General features: G+C 35.4%; 2 protein-coding genes and 1 long non-coding RNA gene across 3 annotated transcripts in view; 1 reads left to right on the top strand and 2 right to left on the bottom strand.

Annotated features, from left to right (window-relative positions):
- The window catches only part of LOC127154118 (titin), a 28,053-nt gene extending 11,360 nt beyond the window's left edge, over positions 1–16,693 (bottom strand). Inside the window, exon 1 of the mRNA XM_051095529.1 lies at positions 16,550–16,693. Within this exon, the coding sequence (XP_050951486.1) occupies positions 16,550–16,667 (118 nt within the window). The 5' untranslated portion in view covers positions 16,668–16,693. The remainder of the gene's footprint in view (positions 1–16,549) is intronic.
- Positions 13,737–15,429, top strand: LOC127154137 (uncharacterized). Its single transcript, XR_007825448.1, has 3 exons — positions 13,737–13,875; positions 15,188–15,245; positions 15,357–15,429. It is a non-coding gene; the product is annotated as an uncharacterized LOC127154137 (long non-coding RNA).
- Positions 16,694–18,695: 2,002 nt separating the features above from the next.
- The window catches only part of LOC127154115 (CD276 antigen homolog), a 272,215-nt gene continuing 269,475 nt past the window's right edge, over positions 18,696–21,435 (bottom strand). Inside the window, exon 5 of the mRNA XM_051095524.1 lies at positions 18,696–18,854. The gene's annotated coding sequence lies outside the window, so the exon portion shown is untranslated. The remainder of the gene's footprint in view (positions 18,855–21,435) is intronic.

Below are 21,435 nucleotides of genomic sequence, written 5' to 3'. Positions count from 1 at the left end.
AAAGAGATGGAACAGAAACGAAAATAAAATAATAGGCTAATAATAATAATAATAATAATAATAATAATAATAATAATAATACTGAAAAAAAACGATCAGTTAATAGAAGGTTGGATAAAAATATCTTGTAGGCCTATTTTGCTGTACATTGGGTAATATTTATTAATGATAAACGTCTTTCGAATGCATCGCGCACAGACAGCATTCACATAGACAGCATCCCCTGTTGTTAATATAATCATTTAATATTGTATTAATTTCTATAATAATTAATATAATAATTCCTTAATTCAAAATGAAATGGTAATAAATCTATCTCTGATAATCCCGGGTTACTATGGTCACGCAGGTTTGCTTACGCTTTAAACTCGTGGCCACGAGAAGCGCACGTCGTTTCCTCAACATAATAAGACGTGGCCACGAGAAATGGATGTCCTTCCCTCATTATAGCATCTCGTGGCCACGACATAAGGATGTCGTTACCTCGCCAAAATGATCTCGTGGCCACGACATAATATCACGTTCCAACGAGTTGATATGTCGTGGCCACGACAAACTTAAGTGAACTGAAGGTGTCCCCTCCTGGTCACCGTACATATCTGATGTAAACAAGGAAATTGTTCTGTCTTGTATAAGTTCTATGTTTGAACAGAGAGACAGGGTTTCACAGGCAGGGCTTATCTTAAGTCAGGACTAGGCCTTAGTTAAATTAGGATATTTAAATAACTTCTGTGCATCTTGAGACAAGACAATGGCACTGACAGGGGCGTCGCTAGGGCTAATCATTAGGGGCTCGAGCCCCGAAAGTTTTTACTCCAGCCCCGAATGTTTTTTTGTATGGCCCTATGATTTCCACGGATTTTGTCAAAGTTTGAATGAGTTAATCAAAAGTTGGTCATTTAACTTAAAGCAAGTCGCGATATGGACTCGTATCTGTAAATATTATGCCGCAAAATACTATTTAAATATGAATCCTGCATGTCCTGCGTGTCTTTTTATGAATGAACGGCGCGGAATGCGCGGTTTCATTTTCTACACATGCAATACTGACGCGTGCACACTTCACTTCTTGTTTCATTTGATTAAAACAAGCGTCAAATATACACAGAAATTTCTGCAATTTGTCAAAGTAAAAGTTCGGTTTAACTTTATTAATCATTCAGTATAATGTACATGCCTACTACTACTACTACTACTGCTATTAATTAATAAAAATGTATAAAAAAAAAAAAAAAAAAAAAAAAAAATCACATAATATTTCTTCCATGTTTTACATTTTAATAGTAAATCCCCTTTATTTGCCAAAAATAAAACATAATTTTCATTAAAAGATCAATTAAATCTATATTTTATACCTTCATTTGATAACCAGAAAAATACACAACACAGAATTCCATAAGGCTATTGTAAAAATAAATAAAAGTTGTTTTTATGCATTCAAATAAACAGACATGCTAAAACATATTTGGTAACAATAAAACGTAAAGTGAGAAAAAATAAACCATTTCATAATTGTATAAGATTCATGGTTTTAATTAGCTACACATGATTATTTACATTTTGATTAACAAAATTAAATTTAACCATTAAAACGAAGACCAGAAAAATGAAAACAGAAAACAGAATTTGAAAGAAATAAAATAAAACAGAATTTGGGGGGAAAAAAAATTAGGGCCCTTTTTTGCATGCAACCGTATATTTGTTATAAATACATTTTCAAAAGTATTATTTTATTTGTCTAACATATTTTTGTAATGTTATAATTTTGTTATAATACTTTGATATGTTTGCTTTTTGCAGTGATTACTATTTACTATTGTTAATAGTGTGGCAAGGTCTTTAACCCCCGGTTTAATTTCCCCGGACCCGCCTAGAAGGATCCAGGTTCAACCACTTTTGTCTAACAAAATCTTATGTGAGCATGATGTGAGCTCCCACCCACTACCACTAGCCCCTGATGTTTTGGCACCAGCCTAGAAACGCCCCTGGGCACTGACATATTTTAAGATGCGTCAGTAAAGATATTTTCAGTTAAGACTGCTTGAACATGCATTTTAGTCTGAGACTAGCCTTAAGTCTTGTCTGTGAAAACGGGGGTATAATGTTTAACACAGCTGTGCTCTCTTATAACAGTTATGTGGATCATACTTAAACTTACAAAGCATCTCTTCTATTTCTTGTTCCCTCCAAAACAAGACAGTCATTAAGAGGGCTCTCAGCCTAGACAGAACATCAGTATATTCATCCGTTTTTGTATTTATACCGTTAATTAACTTAAACGTACTCTTTCAAACAATAGCCATGTCTCAAATAAACGTGGTAAAGTATTGCACTCACCATATTAGCTCCACCATTGTCGCTCCTCCACTGAAATCGCGGCTGCGGTATGAGTAAAACCAGTTTACACTCCTCACAAACAACTTCGAGTGGAAAAAAAAAGAATAGGCGAAAAAAACCTCAAGCTTACTCGCTGGTCCGGTGTTCAAGCGCGGGTCTGTCTGCTGCAGGCGAGTGAGAAAACGAACTAGCTAACGGAGAAATGTCCCATCATTTAAACAAACAGCCATTTTTGCCGAGCACAAACAGTTTTTTCGTGGGAAAGAAAGAACGAAATAGCGGAAAAGAACGTCCATAGAACTATCTAAAACAAAATTTCCACCTTCTCATCCAAAGCTCCTTCAACTCTCACAGTGGCAGAAATGGCGTCGGTAACCGACTCACAGCACCAGTGTAGGTGAGGCGTGATCAGGAGATGAATTAATAATTTTAATTTAAGTTAATTAACTTTTTTTTTAATTAACCTTGATATTTTACATTCGTCAAAACAAAAATGTCTTAGTTGAGCTTTTAATTTAAGATATTTATATTTAACAATGTTTTGAATTAAAAAAAATATTATTGAAAAATAAAACAAAAAAATTGTAAACTGAATTGAAAGACAAATGATTAATTTAATGAGGAACTGCTTGAAAAACTTTCAGTGTGCGTGAGATATGTAAAAAATGGATGATAAATACGGCTTTCGTATAGAATTAAATAGCAAGCACTTTGAATGTCTTGTTCATCATATTTATTTTTTATATAAAAACAACTGAGCTGAAATTATATCATGTTTATCATCAACACAGCACATGAGTGTGATCAGTGGCGGTTTTAGGCATGGGCGAACGGGGCAGCCGCCCGGGGCTGCATTTCACGCAGAGTACAGTTCACCTCTCCCAAATGAAGGGGACAATGAGGTGGGCTAAACTATGTCAGTGACACCTGACTTTATTACACATAACGCACATTTCATTCAAAATATTACTTTGAAAAAAAAAGAGCAAAAAATTATAAACACAGACCAATAAGTTGCACTTTTTTATTTAATTGTGTAAAAATTGCTAATAAAAATAGGTAATAAAAAACGATTATGATATAGATGTGAATTGGTTTAGTCTTGACTTCTGGTCGTGAGTGACAGCGTTGGGGGATGGGAAATCTGTTGACTGTCGATTACAAAGTAAACACAGAGATGGAGAGAAAAAGGCCAAAGCTGTCAGATGCCCAATTTAGGAATAAAAGAAAAGAAGATGAGGAGAAACGGGCAAAAGATAAAGGTATGCAACAATGTTCTCTCTGTATGATTAAGGTATTCATGTCATTATGTTAATTAGTGGTATAACGTAAACTCTTAGGTTTGTTAGCCTTCTTGCTTATGATGCTTGCTATGCTTACCTTGCTAAAAAAAAAACACAATAAAAGCCTAATATACAAACATCACAGAAATTCTAATGGTTTCTATTAAATAGCATTATGAACCATTAACTTTTTCCAGTGAAACTATTACAAAATTCCTTATTGTACTGTGTTTTGGACACTTTTCCATCCCACCCACCAATAGAATCCATCATATACCAGCAGACACTGTTATACTTACCATTAAAACCAATACAATTCCCATTATAACCATTAAATCCATTACATTTTCTATTATTTTTGGACAGGGTTCTATTGTTTTTTTCAGCAGTGTATACAACATGAGATCTAATTAAATTTAACCACAAAATTATGCTTTGCAACAAAACTGTTGCAAGTACAGTTATTTATTTACATTGTTTATGTTAATGTTGGCTATAGCCAATATATTTACAATATATTTACAGTATACTGCGCCGGGAGGGAGTCTCGCCCGGGGAGCAATTCAGTGTAGAACCGCCACTGAGTGTGATAACGCGATATCCGCCTTTGATCTCGTAGGTATCTGTTCTACTTAAAGAGGTCAGAACTGTCCGTCTTGACTGTACTTATTTCCCTCCTCCCCTCACTGCAGCCGCCTACTCTCGCCTACATTTCAGGCGAGGCGCATCTCAAACGAGCCCAAGAACGGCAACATCCCGGTTACTAAACGATGCCTTTATATTTAGCAAAATACACGCCGATGTCTATGGAAGCGGCAATAATGATCCTTACAAATGTTATCTGACGACATGTTTTATTGATATCATATACACATAGTGTAGGTAACTATAAAGTTTACTCTGCTCTTCTCCAAGCTCACCAGAGATGTTTTTTCGTGAGGAGAGGATGAATTTGCGTTTTGTAAATCCGACAGCTTGGATTCAGCGCGAACTAACATGGCGGCGCCCATCACCCGGCATAGATCAACTAACACGCTCATTATAAAAGTGTTTAAACCTCCAAATACATTTACTTGCACATATTTCAGAATCGGAAAATCAGATATTTCATAATACAGTGAGCACGTTTGTGAATATTAATAATAAAAAGGGAAAAAACTATATAAAAGTGATACATGTGTCATACAGCGCTATTGTGGCTGCGTTGTGTCACGTGAGAAACACGACGCATCGCCATGGAAACCGTAAGGCTATACGTTCTAAATAACGGTCGCCTAAAAAAACTCACTCTGGGGGCTCAGCTAGAATATTTTAAACTCACGTGTGAAAGGGTTAAGCTGTGTCGTCATCCAGGCGTTTCCCATCGTGCTTTTGGTCAGGGCAGTCGGTGGAGAGCTACTGCGCTCGACTGCTCAATCTGACACATACGCCTCGCTGTCGCGAGAGTTTTTTGGCACACGTCAGCACGACATCAGAGCAAGGCGGACGTAACTCGGACACATTTCTAACCGGCATGCATCTTGCGGTGATCACCGGTGATCGATTCTGCGCAGAATTTGCTGGTCTCAAACAAGCCTATTGAGTATCATGTCCCTTTTTTTATTTTGAACCGGAAGACGTTTCCACTTTTGACGCAAGACCTCATGGGGCGTAGGAAACTTTATGGGCCATTGTGCGTGAACGTCACAATACCGCTTTTGCGCATGCGCCAAAATTAAAAAACAATAGAGTTTGGGCAATGGCTGCGGCTAAACAGTGATCTGCCTTAAGATGTTTTTCTTGGCCGAGTCGGACAGTGACTGGAGCAGAGAATCAGTTTTAAGTCTCAACACTTTCTTCATTCGGTGTAGTAAGAGTCTGAAAGCGGGACGGCGAGGGCGGGAGATCGGTGAGCGAAGGACGTCGCAAACGTGAACAGAGGTTTGGCGGGTTTAGCAACAGCTGTACCATGGATGTAATCATCATGGGTGAAAGTACGGATGGTGAAAGTGAGGATATGGCTTGGCAGGATGTTACAAGGAAAAGGAAAAATAGGAGTACTAGCTCAGAAAGTTGTGCCTTGGGACTAGAGATGGGTGATGTGAATAAAAAAAGGGCTGCTAAGAAAAATGGGAGGGACGAGGATGAACAAGCTGAATGGAAAGTGTTGATAACTTTCAAAAAAGAAGGAGTGCACTTTCATCCACTTAAACTGACAAAAGCTATAGAAAAAGAAATGGGCAAAATAAAGTTTGCTAAATTTTTAAGTAACAGGAGACTGTTGATTTTTGCCAAAGATAAACTGCAAAGAGAGAAATTTCTACAGGCTGAAACATTGAATGGAGAACGAATTAATGCACATATCCCAGGAAACGCAGCTAAGATGAAAGGTGTTATATACGATGTGCCCCTAACAATGACAATGGATGAAATAATGCAAGAAGTGAAAGGAGGAAAAGTGTTGAAGGCTACAAGATTACAAATGCACAGAAGGGGGGTGAAAAGTGATAGTTTTTCAGTACTCCTAGAATTTGAAAAGAGTATGCCTAAGAAAATTAGAATGAGATATCTGAGTTATGATGTAAGGGAGTATATTCCAGCCCCATTGCGATGTTTCAAATGCCAAAGAATGGGACACACTGCAGGGCAATGCAAAGGAAAACCAAGATGTGCTAGATGCGGAGGGGAGCATGAATATGGTAAATATGGTAAAGACGCAAAAATCAAATGCTGCAACTGTGGTGGTGAACATAGTGCTGCTTTTGGAGGGTGCCCAGTTCAAAGACAGGCTAGAGAGATACAGAAATATAAAATATCCAACCAAGTTTCATATGCTGATGCAGCTAAAAAAGTGAAGGAAATCAAACTTGCCAGAAGCAGGGATACAGTGGTGGCTAACCCAAGTCAGTCAGTAAGAAGACAATCAATAGAAATCCCAGCTCGTGCAATAAATCATGAGCAAACAAAAATAAACCCATGGGTTAAAAAGATAAAGGAGGATACACTGATCATGGATAAAATCAGCTTTATAGCTTTCAAATGTAAGATTGTGAATGTAGCAATGCAGCAACAGAGGAAAAGTGATAGAATAAAGACCGTCGTGGAGGCAGCAACAGAGTTATTAGGGATCAAAGATATCAAAGCAGAAATGATGCATGAGATGTTGAATCCTACCAACTATGATGGATTGTCTCAAGGTGATTAGTCTACTGATGGTATTTCATATCCTCCAATGGAATGCCAGAAGTCTAATAGTGAACGGGCAAGAATTCAAAAAAGTTATAGCAGATTTGAATGATACACCTGACATTATATGTATTCAAGAAACATGGTTAAGACCACATTTGGAATTTGTTCTGTCAGGGTATAGTTACGCTAGATGTGACAGAAGCTCAGCACAAGGTGGAGGTTGTGTACGTTTATTAGAGATTCTCTAGCATACAGAAGGATAAATGAGTATGAATGTGTAGCAGTAGAAGTATGTAGTCCCAGAGGAAACATAAAAATAATAAACTTCTATAATCCTTGTAAGAGGCTATCAATGGAAATGTTTCAAGGGATTAGTGAAAGGGTGGATAGAAAAGAAATATGGTGTGGAGACTTTAATGCCCATAATAATCTGTGGGGAAGTGATCATGTGGATAGAAATGGGGAAATAGTTGAAGAGCTTATGGATGAGAGATCACTTGTCTGTATTAATGATGGCAGTGGCACTAGAGTGGATGTTGTAAGAAACTCAGTTTCATGCATTGACCTTACGTTGGTTTCAGGAAATATAAGTAACCTATGTGAATGGAAAGTAATGAATGATAACATCACAGGAAGTGATCATTATATGATTTTATGCACTATAAATTTTGAACTAAATTTGCAGGAAGGATGTATAGTAGAGAGATGGTGCTTCCATAAAGCTGAATGGGAAAAATTTAGAGAACATTGTGAAAAGTCTATGGAAGCACTATCAATGGAAGGTAACATTGACACTTGTGCAGAAGCAGTGACAAATTTGATTGTCAGTGCTGCAACATCATGCATTCCCAAAAGCAGAATAAACAGGAAAAAGAAGATGGTTCCATGGTGGAATTATGAGTGTAGAAATGCTATAAAGGATAGAAATAAAGCTTTTGAATATTAAGGAAGCAACTGAGTCAAGAGAATCTGATTGAATATCAAAGAAAGAGAGCTATGGCATGGAAAATAATTAAAATAGCAAAGAGGAATACTTGGAGACAATTCTGTTCAGCTATCAGTAGAGAAATAAGATTGGACGATGTTTGGTTGATGATTAAAAAAATGAGTGGAAAAAGAAAATATGCTAAAATTCCAGTGCTAGTTGATGAAGAATATTTGGCAATCACAAATAAAGAGAAAGCCGATCTTTTGGGTAAAAAGTTTGCAAGTATACATAACGGAAATCACTTAGATGAAAAGCACAAGCAACAGAAAGAGGATATTTTAAGAAAATATCCAGACATATTAAAGAAAAGGTGTAGTGATGATAATTGCCTTAATATGGATTTTACAATTTATGAGTTGAAAGCGGCTTTACAGAAAAGTGGGTATACGGCTCCAGGACAGGATCAATTATGCTATGCAATGTTCAGACAATTACCTGTTGAAGCCTTAGAAATGATACGAAGACTGTTTAACAGGATATGGCAAGAAGGTGTAATGCCTAATAAATGCCTTAATACCTAAAAGTGCCTTAATATTACCTTTTAGTAAGCCTGGCAAAAACCCAGATAATGCAGGAAATTACAGGCCTATAGCGCTAACATCTCACCTGTGCAAATGGATGGAAAAGGTGATAGTCCACAGACTGGCATATTATTTGGAGCAAAAAAAAAAATGATTAGCACATATCAAAATGGTTTCCACAAAGGTAGATCTACTATTGATGCGTTAGTGAAAGTTAGTAATGAGGCAGAAAAAGCAATTAGCACAAAAGAGGTTATGGCTATAGTATATTTTGATATTGAGAAAGCTTATGATTCAATGTGGAGAGAAGGATTATTAATTAAACTTCATAAGATGGGTATTGGTGGGAGGATGTATAATTGGGTCCTAAATTTTTTAACTAACCGAACGTTCAGAGTTAAGGTAGGTGATGCTGTATCAGATGAGTTTAATATTGTGAATGGTGTTCCACAGGGTAGTGTTATTAGCCTCATTTTGTTTAACATTATGATAAATGATGTCTTTGACAATGTTAGCGTAGATATAGGGTCCTCACTTTATGCAGATGATGGGGCTATATGGAAAAGAGGGAAAAATATGTGATTAAGAGTATTCAGAGTGCCATAATAAAGGTTGAAAGATGGTCGTATGAATGGGGTTTTAAGATGTCAATTGAGAAATCATGTTATATGCTATTCTCCAGAAAGAGAAGGTTAGGCAATACAACTTAAACTGTATGGTCAAAATATGGTAAGGGTAACAACGTTTAAATATTTGGGGTTATGGTTTGATGAGAAGTGTATATGGAGAACACATGGTAAACAGATTGTGACAAAATGTAATAAAGTGTTGAACCTTATGAGATCAGTCTCTGGATATAATTGGGGAGCGGATAAACAATCGCTTCTTGATATATATAGGGCCTTAATACGATCCTATATTGATTATGGATGTATGGTATATGGGGCAGCAACAAAAAGTACTTTGGAAAAGCTAGATAGAATACAGTACAGAGCTCTCAGACTTAGTATTGGAGCTATTAAAACAACTCCAACTAATGCATTACTGGTGGAATCTGAAGAATTACCATTACATTTAAGACAAATAAAGTTGGCATTATCATACTGGGTTAAGCTAAAGGGATCTGGAGAGGAGCAACCTGCAATGAAGGTGATAGGAGACTGTTGGGAATATTCGCAAAAATGAAAAGGCACAGGATTTGGTTGGAGTATTAAGAAAAATATGTAGCAGAAAAATATGGGCTAAATAGGTTAGAGATTGGACCCAATACTGTATGGGGTAATGTACCTCCATGGATATTGCCAGTTCCTGATGTTGACTTGCAACTTATAGAGCAAAAGAGAGAATGGATTGAAAATAATATAGATAACATTGGATGTTTGGTTTCAGAGTATGTAAAGAGGAAATATTTTAATTATTTGTCAGTATTCACTGATGGGTCTAAAGATCCAGGAAACAACCATGTTGGAGCTGGAGTGTATATACCTGAATTTAATATAACTATATGCAAAAGAATTAATAATAAATTGTCAGTTTTCACAGCAGAAATAGTTGCCATAATTTTAGGTTTGCAGTGGGTAGAAGAAATAAGACCGGAGAGAGCAGTTATTTGTTCAGATTCTATTGCAGCTCTTAGGAGTCTGAATGCTAGTGAAACAAAAAGAGATGATTTGTTGAAGGAAATATCAATGACATTGCTACGGATACAAAGAGCTGGAATTTTAATACAGTTTTGCTGGGTGCCGGTACACGTTGGTGTAGAGGGTAATGAGAAAGCAGATTCAATAGCAAAGAATGCATTAAAATTAAAGGATGAAGAGATAATGGAAGTTCCCTTTGGAAAAGGTGAGGCCAAGTCAATAATTAAAACAGCAGTAGAGAACTCATGGCAAATGATGTGGGACACAGATAGCAAAGGGAGACACTACTATAATATACAGAAATCAATAAAGGTGAAGGCTTTTAAAGGAAATTGTAGAAGGGAAGAAGTGGTTTTTACAAGAATTAGGCTAGGTCATACTGGACTTAAATCAACACTCTTCAAAATGGTAAAATGCAATACAGATAAATGTGATGTTTGTAATGTCACTGAAAATGTTGAGCATGTTATCTTATGGTGTAAAAATATAACGCAGAGAGGAATATATTACAAGATAAAATGTATGAACTGGAGTGGGAGAAAACGAGGGAAAGTAGTAGAGCATTGTTTACATTTCTTAAAAATACAGGACTAAAGGTGAAAATATAAACAGGATAATGCAATCATCATTCCTTACCAATTTTTTTTTTTGTTTGTTTGTTTTTTGTTTTTTGTTTGTTATATATATAAACTGAAGTACATAAAACCTTGATATTGCACACCCCGGTACAGTAGGTGGCGATATGCACCTATATAAGTTGGTTGCGACCCGCCAATAAACCCAGAGAGAGAGAGAGAGAGAGTGTGACTGGAGCATAGATGGGAGGAAGTGAGGGTAGTTCCGGAAGCGATCCAGAGATGGAGGAAGACACAGGTGGGGAATTTGAATATAACATGGAAAGTAATACGAATACATGGGAAAAGGTTGGAAACACCGGCATTTTTGGGAAAACACCGGAAATTGGAAAAAGAAAAAGAGGGTAGCTTAACAACTGACACGGAGAGTGAAAGAGATCGGCAGATTAAAAAGAGGAAGGAGGAGCATAAGGTAATGATAAAATTTTGCAAGAAGTAGTAAATACGCTGAACCCTTTAAAGCTGTCCAAAAACCTAAAAGACGCGATTGGTAATATAGAAAGTGCCAGGATGTTACAGGATGGTAAATTGTTGGTGTTGTGCAGGGATAACAAAAAAAGCTCTTGGGTTAAAATATCTGACGGGACAAAAGGTGACTTGCGTAACAGTAGGAGATAAAAAATGGATGAAGGGTGTAATAAAAGGAATACCCACTAATGTATCAGCAGACTCAATTAAGAACAGCTTAACAGGAGCCTCAGTGATTGAAGTCAAACGATTGAAGTACACTTACAATAATGAAAGAGTGGATAGTCTCTTGGTAATGCAACACTTTGATGGAGATAAATTGCTGGATAAGGTATTTTTAGGATTCATGAGTTCATCAGGTTAGACCACACATCAACTTGAATGTTGAGGGTCTAACAGTTGAACAGGTAAACAAGAAACTAAAGATACAAATAACAAACTCCCAGGGAGTATGTGGACGCTCATAGTGGTATTAATAATACTGCAATGGAACATGAGAAGTCTAATAGCAAATGGACAGGAATTTAAAAAAATATCTTGATGAACATAAAGAAAAACCACATATCATATGTATTCAGGAATCATGGTTGAAACCTCATTTAAAATTTACAGTCCCTGAATATTCAATAGTAGGAAAGATGGGAAAACGAGTAATGGAGGAGGAGTAGTGACTTTAGTTAAACAAGGAGTAGAATTTAGGGAGATTAATGGAAATGAAGAAGTGGAATCTATAGCGATAGATGTGTATTCAGCAAATCAGAGTATAAGAATAATCAATTTTTATAATCTGTGTGTTACAATTAAAGAAGATTTAATACAAAAAGTTGGCGGTGAGGGACATTCCAAATTGGTATGGTGTGGGGACTTTAACTTGCATAGTACGCTATGGCGTACTGAATGTAATATGTAAAAACTGAATGTGAATGTAATCCTGAAATGTTTTCCTCAAGAAATATAATTTCTTACCGACTAAAAAGACACAAACATCTTGGATGGTAAGGAGTAAATTATCCGTAAATTTTTGTTCTGGAAGTGAACTTCTCCTTTAAAGGTGAGAATCAAGATATTTCATTATATAGTTAATGCCTTTGGGAATGTTTCCAATAAAAAGGAACAAACCCCACACTCAAAAAAATGGTTTTGTGCCACTGTTCGTTTTACCCAGGTATTTATTGTTAAAACAACACAAGTGTATTTCTTTTTCCACCAAAACACTATTGTATTGTGCTCTATTAATTTAAACTCTTTAAGTTTCCATTTTACTTGATTATCAATCGTCAAACTAACGTAAACGGTTTAATTTCGCCGTTCAAAAAACCGGATATGACGTTTCCAACGCAATTTATGAAGACGGCGCGAAGGAGGTGTATCATGGCGTCGGAGCTGCAAGTACCAGTCAGGTAAGAAAATCTAAAGACTTCTTTGTGTTAAGTAAAAAACTTTAATTTCTGTAAGTGTTTTAGTATGCTTTTAGTGTTGTTTTGCAGTCGAGTGTAACTAGTATATTGCGCCGTTAATAGATAATATCGTGCGGTTGGGAGATGTGAACGCGCATATGGACTGTAACGTTCCTGTATTTATACGTGTGTTTGTGGAACAGAGGATGCGGCGAATTATTAAAATTCAAAGTGCTTTTCCGTCTCATTAATGATATATAGGCAGTTAAATAAAACCTTCCTGTGCTCTTTCTAGGTTATTCAAGTCCCAGTAAAATTAGCGTTAGCTAAAGCACGAAAGCAAGTACAAATAATGCCACATTCGACTGCTGCATACATTTTAACATTTTATCTGCTATTCGTTTTTATAACAGCATACATTTGATCACGGGTTTCTTCATCGCTGCCTAATTTTGGCGAAATGAAGGAATGTCACAACTTTACTGACGGAGAAAAAAGTTTTGGCTAAGGTAAGTGAACCGCTGTATTGCCTTTTCATCCACTGATATGTTATATGTTAATAAATTTATGTATGCATGTGTGTGTGTGTGTGTGTGTATATATATATATATATATATATATATATATATATATATATATATATATATATATATATATATATATATATATATATATATATATATATATATATATATGAAGAGTTCATGTGTATATTTGTATATATTAAGAGTTAATTTGCAAGAACAGATAACTCTGTTTTTTTTAAAAATAATTATTCTGCATTCCAAGTAATATCAATCAAACTGTGGTTGGTTTATTTTGAATGAATATTAATAGCTCAAAAATACAGCTAACACAATAAAACAAACAAACAAAAAAAAAACCACACACACAATAAAAAACATGTTTTATGAATATTAATAAAAACGGATTTATTTGTTTTTGCAAATTAAGTCTTCATATGTATATGTAAGTGAGTGTGTGTGTGTGGGGGGGGGTACTTTTGACTCATTCCTTTTCTTAAAAATGGTTTGAAGGCAGAAATGTGATGTTTATCATTTTATAAACTCCATGTTTTTGTGAAAAGCTGTGCCTGAACTATGAATCATGCTTTTTACAGTCATTTTATGACTTTAAATATGCTCCAGATCATGTCCACCCTTTTGGAATAATATACATGACAATAATCACACAAATTTTTTGATCACTGAATTTGTCTTTGCTGTTAAACTATATATGGGTGCTCTTGTAACAAATTGTACTTCATGTGTTTACATATTTGTGCAGAATATGAGACAGGCAGAATAACCATAGGCCCATTAGTGTCAACTGTCTTTGCCAGTGGATGGATCCACACTGCAAAACTTATGAAGATGATTGCAAACCGAAGAAGAGTCCTTGGACAAAGCATTAAACCCTCTTGGTCCCCACTACACAGGTAAGAACAGCTACACTCAAAAACTTTTGTAATCATGTTAAAGGGGTCATCAGATGCTGTTGATATGATTCTTTAGAGTCTTAATGAGAAGTCCATAACATACTTTTGTTAAAATTTCTCAGTGGTAGTGTAAAAAACACCCATTTTACCATATCAAAATAATTAATATAGTAAATATAAAATATATGGTATTATTGTAAACTGACAGATATTGTGAATACATTAGCTTCCCAAAAACAATACATTCTAAAGCAAGGCCGGCGTGTCAAACCTGCTCTTGGAGAGCCAGTGTTCTGGAGTTTAGCTCCAACACCCCTGCCTGGAACTTTTAGTAAAACTTTGATTAGTAAACGTGTAAGACCTTCGTTCATCTTCAAAATACAAATTAAGATATTTTTGGTAAAATCAGAGAGCTTTCTGACCCTGCATAGACATCAACACAACTGAAATATTCCCAAGCCCCGAAACGTAGTAAGGACTTTGATATAATAGTCCATGTGACATCAGTGGTTCAACCATAATTTTACAAAGCTACAAGAATACTTTTTATGGGTAAAGAAAACAAAAATAACTACTTTATTCAACAATTCTTCTCCTCCAAATCACGTATTTTGCCATTATGGAGAGTATCACGATGCATGCACATTGCTTTCCTCTGCAAGCAGACAAGGCACAGCGCATACATGCTCTACGTCAGCAGAACCACACGCATGCGTTATGCAAAGAGGTACTCTCGATAATGGCGGAAGACACAATTTGGAGAAGAATTGTTGAATAAAGTCAATATTTTTGTTTTCTTTGCACACAAAAAGTATTCTCACTGCTTTGTAAAATTATGGTTGAACCACTGATTTTTACACTGTTTTACTGGTGTCCTTACTACGTTTCTGGGTCTGGGAGCATTTCAGTTGCATTACTGTCTATGCCGGGTCAGAAAGCTCTCAAATTTCATCAAAAATATCTTTGTGTTCCGAAAATGAATGAAGGTCTTGTGGGTTTAGAACGACATGAGGGTGAGTAATTAATGACAGAATTTTCATTTTTGGGTGAACTATCCCTTTAATTGGGAATATTGCTTAACTCTGCAGGACAGTGGCTTTCTGTGCTGATCTGGTCCAGTACTGTTATAGTTTCATTTTCCACTGTAATGTTAGTTAGAGTTCCATCTGAACTGCTTGCCTGTATATTTCCCGTAAGGAAATGATCAGACAGAATAATAATGACATTTTTCAAATGTGTTTTTTTTTTTTTTTTTTTTTAGAAAAATGTAAAGGCTAAATCTCATGAATTTTGTTGTTGTCTGCATCTTTAGACTAATGACGTTGAAGTACCCAAATGAAGACACTAGCAGTGTTATTATGGAGTATATGGTAAGTTGTTTTATTTACTTATTTATTTATTTATTGGTATTTTCAAGGATGATAAATGCTACGTTAAATTTAAGAATTTGAGTACTCCATTCTTTTAAATATCCTCTCTAGGATACAGACGTTGGCAACACTCAGGAGGTGATCCAGAGGAATCATGGGAATCTATGTCATACGATTTGAAGGTGCAGACGTCGAAGACAGCACAGCAGATGTGTTGAAAGATAAAGTTCTTCAGGACCTTAGCAGTAAACCCTATGAAAAAACATGTTGCTGGGACTGATATATGGACTAAACTTGAACTTCTGAAATCAGGTACACATTTGGAGTACTGCAGAAGTTATTTCTGGAGCCAGCTCCTGTTCCTGGATTAAGGTTTGATTGGTTACGCCAATTAGCCAATTAGAAAATGACAGTAGTTTAATATTTCTGTAATTTTGTAATGTGGTTGTAACTGTAATTGTTGCTCTTGTTTAACAAATACACTTGATAATTTGTGACATCTTGTCTTTTGTGATTCATTGCAAAATAATAACACAAAAATGCTTTGTTGAAGGGAGTAACTTTAACTTGAAATCATTTAGTTAAAGTAACTAGAACCAATTGGATGGAACCGCTGTCCATAATTTAAATGAGTTGTCTGAAACAAACTTCCTTATGTTGATAAAGTGAAACATATTTAGCCAGTTTTTAATAAACCAAAACATGTTCACTAAACTTAACCGGTTTAAGTTACAGGGAAGTGAATAAATTGAGTTGGTTGGACATTACTATTTCACATAAATTCTTCCTCATTCAGCTGTGTTGTCATAACACAAAGAGTTTGCATAGATTCAAAAAATTCCATTCATGTTCATCAAAAACAATTTGGTTGTGTGGAACCACTGTCCATAATTGAATTAAGTAGGTTTAAAGAATCATTTTTTTGATACTTCAACTTGAAGTATGCATATTTCATCATTTACACACCACAACCACATTTCTAACTAGTACGTTTCAACTATTTGTGACAACTTGAAAGTGTAATGTCCAAAACAACACACAATTTGTTTCAGTTCTGCAGTAGAAACACTTTTGGAGAACACTTTTGCCTACAAATTAATTGATTTATGGAGTTCTCCGATGTCATATAAGATATAAGAATGTCAAATACAGCTTTGTATTTTAAAACCATCATGATCGTGAAAATAATGTTTTTGATTTAACAGCCATTTCACCATATGTGCTGTATAAATGCTAGAATTTGTCGCTTTACAAAACGCTCACACATTTCAATTTAAAGAAAGGATGAATCTATAAAAACTTACCATTCGTAAAGATCAGTAACGATAAAGACAGAAACATGAAGCTTGGAAACACAGAGCTTTTCATATTCCCGCTGTAGAACCAATCGTGAAGTCTGAAACTGCTGTGGAAATGTGTCATGTTTAAGGGAGATTGTTCACCTGGACCTTTAGATCTCATACTGAGCTGTCAAAGGGAACAGCTGATGTTTTTGTGACTGGAAGGGGCCGGATCAGACTCCTTTTTCAGGCAGAAAGAAAACTGAAAGTCACCCAACTGAAAGCAGAGTAATGCTGCAACCAAAACTATTTTGTCTATTACACCCTGAAAATTTTTTTAAATTGTGTAAAGACAGTTTTAATTTTATGTGAAATAATTCAAGGTAATATGATTTGACTCAAACTGTATTCAGTATAGGGGCAGCAAGCTATTCTTGTGTGATGCCAAGACATGGAAACCAAAATAAATAAAATAAAATAAAATAAAAATACTTGGAAAAATTAAAAATGAAGAAAAAAATGCAAATGCAACTTAAAAAAAAAAAAAAAACACTGTAATGTGCCCTGACAAGTATCCTGGTTCGTTTCTCTGTGAAAAGAAGTTCGTGGTTGTGTACTTTCTGTTCTTACTAAATGATTGTAGACTTAAAAGATCATATGAGCTCAAAGGACATTGTTCTTTGTAAACAGACTTGTACATTTAAATCTACAATCTTAAAAACGTATTGTTACACCCCTACTTGTGAGCCCAATCACCTCTGAGTAGTACAAGAAACAGACAATGAATAATGGGGAGTGGATTTTTGTGATACGATAATATGTAAGCAGCATGAATGTACATGTTTGTGTGTTGTGCGTTGTGGTTAGTGATTTACTTTTAACATAGTATATTTATGGTAACGAAATGTGTTAACGAAAGTATTTAACCCTCAATCCGTACGTTCTATTTCATCAGTAGTATTATTTTTAGTTTGAATTCTGTGAACAGGAGTTTCCTTTTGCTATAAATCGGGCTTCAGACGCTTTCACTTTCGATTACGCGATCTTGCCACCTTTTACAAGAAATGATTTGTCTGTTTTGCTTTCATTATACACCTTTCACTTTTTAAGACGAATAAGATGAAGCATGGCATACACCAAATGCTGTATTAGCCATTACCTATACCGACTAATTAAATTCAGTTTCAATTTAAGTTTATTTGTATAGCGCTTTTCACGATACAAATCGTTACAAAGCAGCTTTGCAGAAAATTAAGGTTTTTACAATATAGTTAGTAGTAGCAGCTTACTAGTATGTGATAATACTGAGAAAAAGAACTGAACAATGCCTGAAATTAAAATTCAGCCTGAGACTCATGATCTCAACAGCAATGCATTTATTTTTTGTTATTTTTCTATGGAGAATGTCTACTGGTTAACTGTAAGTTAATTAGAAATGGCTTAATATAACATAATACAATTTACCTCCAGAGGTACATTTACAGGTTAATACTCCACGGGTTGCGGCTCGTTTCAAGTTCAAGACATTGATGCTTACCTATAGAAGAGCAATGGGCTGCACACCCTCCAACCTCTACTCACTCTTAAGAGCCCACATCCCGTCCTGAAACCTGAGGTCGGTCGGTAAGTAAGCAATGCCTCATGGCACCATCACAGAGAGGCACAAAATCACTTTCCAGAACATTTACATTAACTGCTCCATGCTGGTGGAATGATCTTCCTAAACCCCTAACTGGAATGTTTAATTTTTCAAAAGTATTCACACAGTGAGCACAACAGCAGTCTAGTTTAGTAACGAGAAACTAAACTAAGTAATGAGAAATAGTTCCTAGCAACTGTAATGAAATATACGAGTTGTGCTTTGTTACAGTGCATCACATTAGTCCACAACCTTTTGAATACTTAAATTACAATTTCGTAATTGTAAAATTGTAAAATAGTTCTCACAGTACTGTATCACAAGCACCAGAATCATCACTGATGTCTACTTCCACAACAATAGGTTCTCTATAGAAAGAGCTTTTACATTTTCAGTGCATGCTGGTTATGTAGATTAATGCGGGTGTGGACAACAACAAAGTAATATCTACAGATGCCATACAGACATTCCTAGGAACCTGTCCAGCTGATCCTGAGTCGAGGAAGTGGGAAGTGAGCGATGGAGAAAAAAAAAATAAATTCATTAAGACCCTCTGGCATAGTTCTGTAAAAGTGAGAAGTAAAAAAGCCTAAGAAAATATAATGCCAATACACAGAATGGAAATGATCATTACAAGCATCTCTGGTCTTGGTTTTGTTCCTTCGTTGGGTAGTTGTCTTTCTGGACGCTCTGAAAAATGAAAGAATTATAAAAGTTGGAGGACAAACACAAGAAAACATGAGTGCATCCTTTCATATCCATAAGAATACAGGTTGAAACATAATTTTTTTTGTCAATCATGTGGTTTTACACACCTTCAATAAGAAGTTCAACAATCCTGTCGTCTGACTCTTCTGATATGATGTAGCACTGGTATTTTCCTGCATCAGTGTGTTGAAGGTTGTTGAGTTTGAGAGAAAAGTTTCAAGTCTTATACTCCTCAGGGAAGGTTTCAGCTCTGTTATTGTACTCTTGACTCTGTCCTTCCACAGACACTTTACTATTAATAATGTCATACACTTTCAGGTCGTACTTGTCTCTCCAGAGCACTGTGATGTCTTGATTTGTAAGTGGAGGTTTTTTAGAAAAACAAGGTAAAACAACAGAGTCTCCAATAAAACCCACAACAGTCTCTTGCAGAGAGACTGAAAACCTATGGAAGCCCGTTTCCGCCACTAAATAATAAAAAAAAAAAATAATAATATTGCGACTTTTTATCTCGCAATTCTGACTTTTTTTCTCAGAATTGCGAGATATAAAGTCGCAATTGCGAGTTATAAAGTCAGAATTGCGAGATATAAAGTCGCAATTGCGAGTTATAAAGTCAGAATTGCGAGATATAAAGTCGCAATTGCGAGTTATAAAGTCAGAATTCTGAGATATAAAGTCGCAATTGCGAGATATAAAGTCAGAATTATAAAGTCAGAGATATAAAGTCGCAATTATAAAGTCAGAATTATAAAGTCAATTGCGAATTATAAAGTCAGAATTGCGAGATATAAAGTCGCAATTGCGAGTTATAAAGTCAGAATTGCGAGATATAAAGTCGCAATTGCGAGTTATAAAGTCAGAAAATCAGAAATCTGAGATATAAAGTCAGAATTGCGAGATATAAAGTCGCAATTTCGAGTTATAAAGTCAGAAATCTGAGATATAAAGTCGCAATTGCGAGTTATAAAGTCAGAATTGCGAGATATAAAGTCGCAATTGCGAGTTATAAAGTCAGAATTGCGAGATATAAAGTCGCAATTGCGAGTTATGAAGTCAGAAATCTGAGATGTAAAGTCGCAATTGCGAGAAAAAAAAGTCAGAACTGCGAGATATAAAGTCGCAATTGCGAGAAAAAAAGTCAGAATTGCGAGATATAAAGTCGCAATTGCGAGTTATAAAGTCAGAATTGCGAGATATAAAGTCGCAATTGCGAGTTATAAAGTCAGAATAAATAAAGTCAGAATTGCGAGATATAAAGTCGCAATTGCGAGTTATAAAGTCAGAAATCTGAGATATAAAGTCAGAATTGCGAGATATAAAGTCGCAATTTCGAGTTATAAAGTCAGAAATCTGAGATATAAAGTCGCAATTGCGAGTTATAAAGTCAGAATTGCGAGATAAAGTCAAATTGCGAGAGTCAGAATTGCGAGATATAAAGTCAGAATTGCGAGATATAAAGTCGCAATTGCGAGTTATGAAGTCAGAAATCTGAGATGTAAAGTCGCAATTGCGAGAAAAAAAGTCAGAACTGCGAGATATAAAGTCGCAATTGCGAGAAAAAAAGTCAGAATTCTGACTTTTTTTTCTCGCAATTGCGACTTTATAACTCGCAATTCTGACTTTTGTTTCTCTTCATTTGCGACACTTTCTGGCAAAAGCACCACAGGCAACCACGCCACGTGAACACGGAAGATCATTTTATCGTAAACAGAGCGTTGTATGCCATTTTCCCGACGACAAGGTATGGTCATATTTACTCTTTGGTATGATAATCCTATGGAAGCCCGTTTCCGCCACTAAATAAAAAAATAAATAAAATATTGCGACTTTTTATCTCACAATTCTGACTTTTTTTCTCAGAATTCCGACATACAAACTCGCAATTCTGACTTTTTTTCTCAGAATTGTGAGATATAAAGTCGCAATTGCGAGTTATAAAGTCAGAATTGCGAGATATAAAGTCGCAATTGCGAGATATAAAGTCAGAATTGCCAGATATAAAGTCGCAATTGCGAGTTATAAAGTCAGAATTGCGTGATATAAAGTCGCAATTGCGAGTTATAAAGTCAGAATCGCGTGATATAAAGTCGCAATTGCGAGAAAAAAAAGTCAGAATTCTGACTTTTTTTCTCGCAATTGCGACTTTATATCTCGCAATTCTGACTTTATATCTCGCAATTCTGACTTTATAACTCGCAACTGTGAGTTTATAACAGGCAATTCTAACTTTTGTTTCTCTTCACTAAGCACCATAGTAAACCACGAGACGTGATTCTTACAGTACGGTGACGCATTGCTGCCACACATATTTTTTCACATATTTTATTTTATGTACGTCCACAGTAACAACAACAACAAACAACAACAACAACAAAAACGTTACAAATTGCTTTTCTAAAAATACAAAAGCAATTTTGTAAAAATACAAAAGCAATTATTATTTCGTTTTGTTTATGTCTATAGACATAAACAAAACGAAATTAATAATAATAATAATAATAATAATAATAATAGACTTATTATTATTATTATTATTATTATTAGGCGTATTATTATTATT

This window comes from Labeo rohita, chromosome 22 (assembly GCF_022985175.1).
Source record: "Labeo rohita strain BAU-BD-2019 chromosome 22, IGBB_LRoh.1.0, whole genome shotgun sequence".
Taxonomy (NCBI): domain Eukaryota; kingdom Metazoa; phylum Chordata; class Actinopteri; order Cypriniformes; family Cyprinidae; genus Labeo; species Labeo rohita.
The sequence above is the reverse complement of the archived record's forward strand: the minus strand, read 5'-3'. Positions and strand labels throughout refer to the sequence as shown.